Below are 7,494 nucleotides of genomic sequence, written 5' to 3'. Positions count from 1 at the left end.
TATTACATTCAAAAGAGCGGCCGTTATCAGCCCCACAGTGGAAAATTAAACCATAACCGTACCAAAGACTATAGAATTACACGACGCGTCACTCTTATTGTTTTGAATGGGAGAAAGTGCAACGCACAATATGGCGGAATAAGTCAGAATGACGGAATAAGTCCAGTCGCTGATTGGTAAAGTTATCGCGTCACTGCGGCGGCCGTTAGAAGCTCTGGTTACTATAGAAACAGTCAGACGCGCACCTCCGAAATGAGATGCGCATTTAGGACTGCACATGCACATTAGCTTGATCTAGCTTGAAAAATACAGTTTTTTTTGTCATGATTCGAGCGTTTAGAAACAAACTTTATAAGACAGTTGTTGTCAGATTTCATTGGTGAAATTTAATCGAAAGCTTGACTAACAGCTTTGGAGAATTTGATGTTTCCCCATTGAAATAGGAGCTTCACTTGAATGCCCAAGAGGCGTTTCAAAGATGGCTGCCAAATGAAATGACTTCTCTTAAAGGGACTTTGACCGTACCAACTGGTCTGAATCAGCCCGGAATAGAACAGTTACGCAGTAGTAAGAACCGTTCGGCTTGACGGTGGAAAAGCGGCTATGGTTATACAATTGTTCATTAATTACAATATTTCTAATCTTAGCTTGTCAACATATCCATCAAATGTGAAAATAAAATGTGTTTTTTTTTTGCTGAACATCAAATCAAATAATCTGCTCAAAATCCTATTTGAAAGTCGTGTCATGTGCTTCACAAAAACATGGCTCACAGTAATTTGGAAATGAGGTCTCTATGATCTGCTACAGGAAGTGTGTGTGGTCTGCACATGTGAATAATGTACTGTGACATTGTGTACCTCATATTGTTCCAAAAACAAAGTTCAAATTGGAAATGGTGTGAAAATTAAGGTAAATGTACTAAATGTAAGGTAAATGTCATCAAATTAATAACATGAGTAGCTCCAAACAAAACGTACAACAACTGCATTAATTCATAGTGCATATAATTCAACACAAGACCTGGATTATGTTTATGAGTGTTTACTGACTTGTCATTTTTATACATGTGCAATAACTCATACAGAAACATACTTTCAACACTGGTGCAGCAGTGGGACAGATTGTCACCACAACTAAAGAGTAAAACTGACTGATAGGAGCGCTGTTTAGTTGTACGTTTCAAGAGGTAGATTAGTGGTGAAACACATGAATATATTCCAGATACTTTGTACTGGTTTTAAATGACTGAAAACAAAAAAATAAAAAAAATCACCAGCAAGCACTGGGTCGGATTCAGAGCAACACAGAGTTAAGAATGTGAAAGCAAATTATTAATCAGATGGGATGACCAACGATATTTTATGTATTTAATATGACTCCATAAAAACATTTATTAAAGCTTACTTAGATATTCTTGACGTAACAGATGAACACTGTACACAAACAGAGCTTGTGTCTCGCCCTGCTGTCAACATTTAATTCAAACAATGGAGCAGCTCCTATTGGAGGAGCTCTACAGTGATGTCACGGGCTCATCTTCTGATTGGTTGAGGTCTTTGTTGCGCTCTGTGGTGGTGTCATGGAATGAGGACTGGAGCGGGACGTCCTGGGACAGGCAATCCAGGGAGGACAGGGGCCGATCTCTCACCGAAATACTGGAAGCTGTGGGAGTGAAGGGAGGGCAGAGGTGAAAGGTTAAAGACCACTCAACTGAATCAGGTACAGCTGGAGGCCATAAACTGGCATCTGTCAGACACTAAATAACTTCACTTTAGTAGAAATAAAATGAAAGGTGCACTAAGTAATGTTTAAAAATGCTATTACAATTAATTATATATTGCTCAAAAAAATTAAAGGGACACTGAAAACATCAGATCTCAATGGGGAAAAATATCATGCTGGATATCTATACTGACAGGACTAGGTAATGTGTTAGGAACGAAAGGATGCCACATCGTTTGGTGGACATGAAAATTATCAACCTACAGAGGACTGAATTCAAAGACACGCTGAAAATCAAAGTGAAAAAATGATGCAGCAGGCGAGACCATTTTGCTGAAATTTCATTGCAGCGACTCAAAATGGTCCTCAGTAGACTGTATGGCCCCCACGTGCTAGTATGCATGTCTGACAATGTCGGAGCATGCTCCTAATGATACGACGGATGGTGTCCTGAGGTACTTCCTCCCAGATCTGGACCAGGGCATCACTGAGCTCCTGGACAGTCTGAGGTGCAACCTGGCAGCATCGAATGGACCAAAACATAATGTCCCAGAGGTGTTCTATTGGATTTAGGTCAGGTGAGTGTGGGGGCCATTCAATGGTATCAATTCCTTCATCCTCCAGGAACTGCCTGCATACTCTCGCCACATGAGGCCGGGCATTGTCATGCACCAGGAGGAACCCAGGACCCACTGTACCAGTGTAGAGTCTGACAATGGGTCCAAGGATTTCATCCCGATACCTAATGGCAGTCAGGGTGCCATTGTCTAGCCTGTAGAGGTCTGTGCATCCCTCCATGGATGTGCCTCCCCAGACCATCACTGACCCACCACCAAGCCAAACATGCTGAACAACGTTACAGGCAGCAAAACGTTCTCCACGGCTTCTCCAGACCCTTTCACGTCTGTCATGTGCTCAGGGTGAACCTGCTCTCATCTGTGAAAAGCACAGGGTGCCAGTGGCGGACCTGCCAATTCTGGTGTTGCCAATCAATGGCAAATGCCAATCGAGCTCCACGGTGCCGGGCAGTGAGTACAGGGTCCACTAGAGGACGTCAGGCAATCTGTTTCTGATTGTTTGGTCAGAGACATTCACACCAGTGGCCTGCTGGAGGTCATTTTGTAGGGCTCTGGCAGTGCTCATCCTGTTCCTCCTTGCACAAAGGTGCAGATACTGGTCCTGCTGATGGGTTAAGGACCTTCTACAGCCCTGTCCAGCTCTCCTAGAGTAACTGCCTGTCTCCTGGAATCTCCTCCATGCTCTTGAGACTGTGCTGGGAGACACAGCAAACCTTCTGGCAATGGCACATATTGATGTGCCATCCTGGAGGAGTTGGACTGCCTGTGCAACCTCTGTAGGGTCCAGGTATCGCCTCATGCTACCAGTAGTGACACTGACCCTAGCCAAATGCAAAACTAGTGAAAAACAGTCAGAAAAGATGAGTAGGGAAAAGTCAGTGACCTCCACCTGTAAAACCATTCCTAGTTTGAGGTTCGTCTCATTGTTGCCCATCTAGTGCACCTGTTGTTAATTTCATTAACACCAAAGCAGCTGAAACTGATTAACAACCCCCTCTGCTACTTAACTGACTGGATCAATATCCAAGGAGTTTAACTGACTTGATGCTATTCTCTGATTAAAAAGTGAGCAGTGTGTATATATATATATATATATATATATATATATATATATATATATATATAGTACTTTTGTGTAGTAAAGTCACCAGCATGATACTAGGATGTTTTGTGGTTGCTTAGTGGTTTCCCTGATGTGGGTCGAGTCACACAATGAAGTTTAATTCTCAGTGTTAGGGGTTTGTTTAAAGCTCTAACGTTAAAAACGAGAAACAGTGACAGTTATACTTGCCTTAACAAACACCACTGATCATTTCACACATGCTGCTGGGACTCGGGAGCCGCCCAGAAAAACACTCTGTCTTTGTTTACCACTGACTATTTTGACTTCTCTGTTAGTTCAGGCATGGATAAGGCGATAACCTTGTGAGGCTCAACTTGGGCACAGACAGGCTATTTAAAGTTCACAGGTCAAGAACAGCACCTCAGTGTTACCAGCACTTTAACACCGTTTAGACTTGTAACTAAAATAGCAGTGTTCATTTACAGCCAACTTTAACGGCTTCTTTCTTCACTGCTGTCCATGTGTTTACGTGTGTCGCTCCTCGTAACCCACCTGAGCGGCTGCGCTGAGTCTTGGCACTTCCATGGCCAGCATCCACTCCACTGGACCTCTGCGACTGCGAGCGGCTCACCTTGTCTTTGCTCTTCCAGTTGCCTGCAATAGCAGCGACAATCCAAATGTCAGATATGAGGGCAATGACAGCAACACCTTTATCAGTCAGTGGTGCTTGTCTGGATCTATTAAAGGGTTAGTTCACCCCAAAATGAAAAATTCTGTCATTAATTTCTCACCCTCATGTTGTTCCAAACCCATAAGACCTTTGTTCATCTTTGGAACACAAATTAGGACATTTTTGATGAAATCCGAGAGGTATATGACTCGTCCATAGACAGCAATTTAATTACCACTTTCAAGGTCCAGAAATGTAGTAAAGACATTGTTAAAACAGTTGATGTTACTGCAGTAGTTCAACCTTAATTGGAGTCAGAGAGCTGTCAGATTTCATCAAAAATACCTTAATTTGTGTTCCGAAGATGAACAAAGGTCTTACGGGTTTGGAATAACATGAGGGTGAGTAATTACTGACATTTTTGGGTGAACTAACCCTTTAATTCATTCAAAAATACATTACAAATGCAATTCATTCATACAGTGACTTAGATACTCCCAGTGCCTAAAACTAACTGTTTGCCACACCTGCCAATGGCCGGTGACTTAAGAAAATGTATCTTTTTCCTTATTAAAGTTACAAAAGTTATTCAGTCAAGAGCAGTGAGTGATTTTTCTTTGTCTTTTGTTGTTTGGTTAACATTAAAGGATTAAAGTTCACTTTCAAATTAAAATTTCCTGATAATTTACTCACCCCCATGTCATCCAAGATGTTCATGTCTTTCAAGGTTTTAACAATTAAATTAAGTTTTAACCATAAATGCTCATCTTGAACTAGCTCTCTTCTTCTTCTCTATTAGAATTCCAGCAGTGTAGACACTACTAAGAGTATTACTGCCCTCCACAGGTCAAAGTTTGAACTAATTGTTATATACTTGCACTAGCATATTGTATATGACAATTTAGTTCAAACTTTAACCTGTAGAGGGAAGTAATACACTCTTCTTCTTCTCAAATAGAGAAGAAGAAGAGAGCTAGTTCAAGATGAGCATTTATGGTTAAAACATATAAAATTTTTAATTTTTTTAAAGAAAATGAGCGATGGTTTCTCTAGATAAGACCTTTATTTCTCGTCTGGGATCACTGTAAACTGTAATTTTGACCTTCAACCGTTTGGGCTCCATTGAAGTCCACTATATGGAGAAAAATCCTGGAATGTTTTCATCAAAAACCTTAATTTCTTTTCGACTGAAGAAAGAAATACATGAACATCTTGGATGACATGGAGATGAGTAAATTATGAGGAAACGTTTATTTGAAAGTGGACTAATCCTTTAAAGACAGACAGCTGCAGGTATATTTTAGGCTGCTGTCACTTTAAGAGCTAATGCATGGATCCAAAATACTGTTTATGTTAACTTAAGACATAACTGACTATGTTTACGAGGATATTCTCCAATACGGGCATTTTCAAGCGCAAAAAGACAAGAGAACTCAATTCAGTATTTGCACGCTGTCTGAGATGTGGACTTCAGACTTCTGATTTCTGTGCGCAGAAAACTTCCCACATATCGAGTAACGAATTGAGTTCCCTTTCGTGTCTTCTTGCGCTTGAATATTTCAATTGGCAAGGCTTAAACATTCGTGATGATGCAGCACTGGCCCATCAACTGTCCAGAGTGTCGTTCATGTTCATATTCTCACAACATTGCATTGCTAGAATTCATAATTAAAAGAAATATATTACCGGCCAACTGGCGACTGACACCGTTTCATATACTCACCATCACTGATTTTTACTTGCATTTGGCTATTGGCGAGTGTTAATTTTAGGCCCTGGATACACCTCTTTTATGATGATCATGTTTTTAATTTCTGAATTAAAATGAATTTAATATTTTCTTTTCTCTTGAACCAACCAATTTCCAGATTAATCACATTACAAACTTTGATTTTAAGCAAAACGTACATCCAATCAGAAAAAAGACTTGACGTGTGTAGGTGGTAGGTCTCATGGTAGGTCTGTCTTAGACGGTTTATATATGATTGCTCCTCTATGAATCTTCAAGAACGTGACTGTTGTGCTTTGTTTGGAACCACACAATAACTTCTGACCTTCAAAACTGAACTCATATTCTCATAAATCATCTCTTTACTGCGTCACATGGACAAGCTGCCAAACTTTTGCTCGGTCAAGCATGACATGGCTCATCTGCCAAGCAGTTGTCTATCGTTTGACTTTCAACCTCCTTTCCTTGATTCAGTGATGCAATAAAGGGCAAATATCTGAGACCAGTTTTCCTTCAGGTCTGTTGTCACTAGCTCTGCTATCCAGCAAAGAAACATAAAACCCCTTCCCCCATCCGAATCCAGTCTCAAGCCCTACTGCCCTCCTTTAACCCTTTCACCTCAATTCTGAATAAAACTACACCACAACCAACTACTCTAGACAACCCTAAATCAAAGTTTCTGCAATAATCTGTATATTTCTGTCTGATCCTGGGACAGTCTTCTTCTCCCCCGCAGTCCAGACACAGTTTTCCATTGCAAGACAAGCAAAAAGTGGGCCAAACGTACAGATGGATTCATGTTAAGATGCGTTACGTAACAAGTCGTGAGGTGCAGCATGATCAGGGCCGTGAGGCCCCCGTATTGAGTCTGGACATTGTCCCGAACACAACAGAAGCTTCTACCATCAATGAACAGTTTCCAACGCAAGAATCAATCATTCATGTGCTCAACTGTTCTCATGTCAATGCCGTTCCAGATCTAGAGAACTGACATCTATGGAGCCCATAAACAGCCATGGTGATTGGGAAAAAATGAGATAGAAGGAAAATTTAGATTTGCTTTTAGTAAACTTTTGCATTCCCTTGAGAATCTTTGCATTTGCGCAAGAAACTTTTATGATGAAAATAATAGTAAGTGGGAGCAAAAACCTAACTCAACAAAAAATGAAACGTCCCCTTTTCGGTATACAGTATTTTAAAGATAATTATGTAAAATCCAAATAAGCTTTACAAATTTTTTTGGGAAAAAACGATATTTTTAATGCTTGCTGAATGAACCATAATGTTATTACATATGCACCTGTGGAACAGTCCTTAAAGGGTTAGTTCACCCAAAAAAGAAAATTCTGTCATTAATTACTCACCCTCATGCCGTTCCACACCTGTTTATCTTCGGAACACAAATGAAGATATTTTTAATAAAATCTGAGAGATTTCCGTACCTCCATTGACAGTCTACGCAACTACCACTTCCAAGCCACAGAAAGGCAGTAAAGACATAATTAATAAAGTAATTCATGTGACTTCAGTGATCTAACCTTAACTTTATGAAGGTTTTGTTGTCATTTTTGGAAATTAATAGGCATAGTCAATAAAAAATTGCAGCATATATGTTTGGAACGAAATGAGGGTGAGTAAATAATACCAGAAATTTCATTTTTGGATGAACTTTTAAAGCTTTGAATGCAGTAAAGTACAGCAGATAGTTGCCAAAAGTGATGTCCGGCCT

At 40.2% G+C, this 7,494-nt stretch overlaps 1 protein-coding gene across 5 annotated transcripts in view; it reads right to left on the bottom strand.

Annotated features, from left to right (window-relative positions):
• Positions 1-1,028: 1,028 nt before the first annotated feature.
• LOC125266124 (uncharacterized protein C16orf96) overlaps positions 1,029-7,494 on the bottom strand; it is a 47,002-nt gene continuing 40,536 nt past the window's right edge. For all 5 annotated transcript variants that reach the window (XM_048186595.1, XM_048186599.1, XM_048186603.1 and 2 more), the window contains 2 exons: positions 3,919-4,020; positions 1,029-1,665 (listed from right to left, as the gene is read on the bottom strand). In XM_048186595.1, the coding sequence (XP_048042552.1) occupies positions 1,581-1,665; positions 3,919-4,020 (187 nt within the window). In that variant the 3' untranslated portion in view covers positions 1,029-1,580. The remainder of the gene's footprint in view (positions 1,666-3,918; positions 4,021-7,494) is intronic.

This window comes from Megalobrama amblycephala, linkage group LG1 (genome assembly GCF_018812025.1).
Source record: "Megalobrama amblycephala isolate DHTTF-2021 linkage group LG1, ASM1881202v1, whole genome shotgun sequence".
NCBI classification, from domain to species: Eukaryota; Metazoa; Chordata; class Actinopteri; order Cypriniformes; family Xenocyprididae; genus Megalobrama; species Megalobrama amblycephala.
This window is presented reverse-complemented; position numbering and strand designations above follow the sequence as displayed.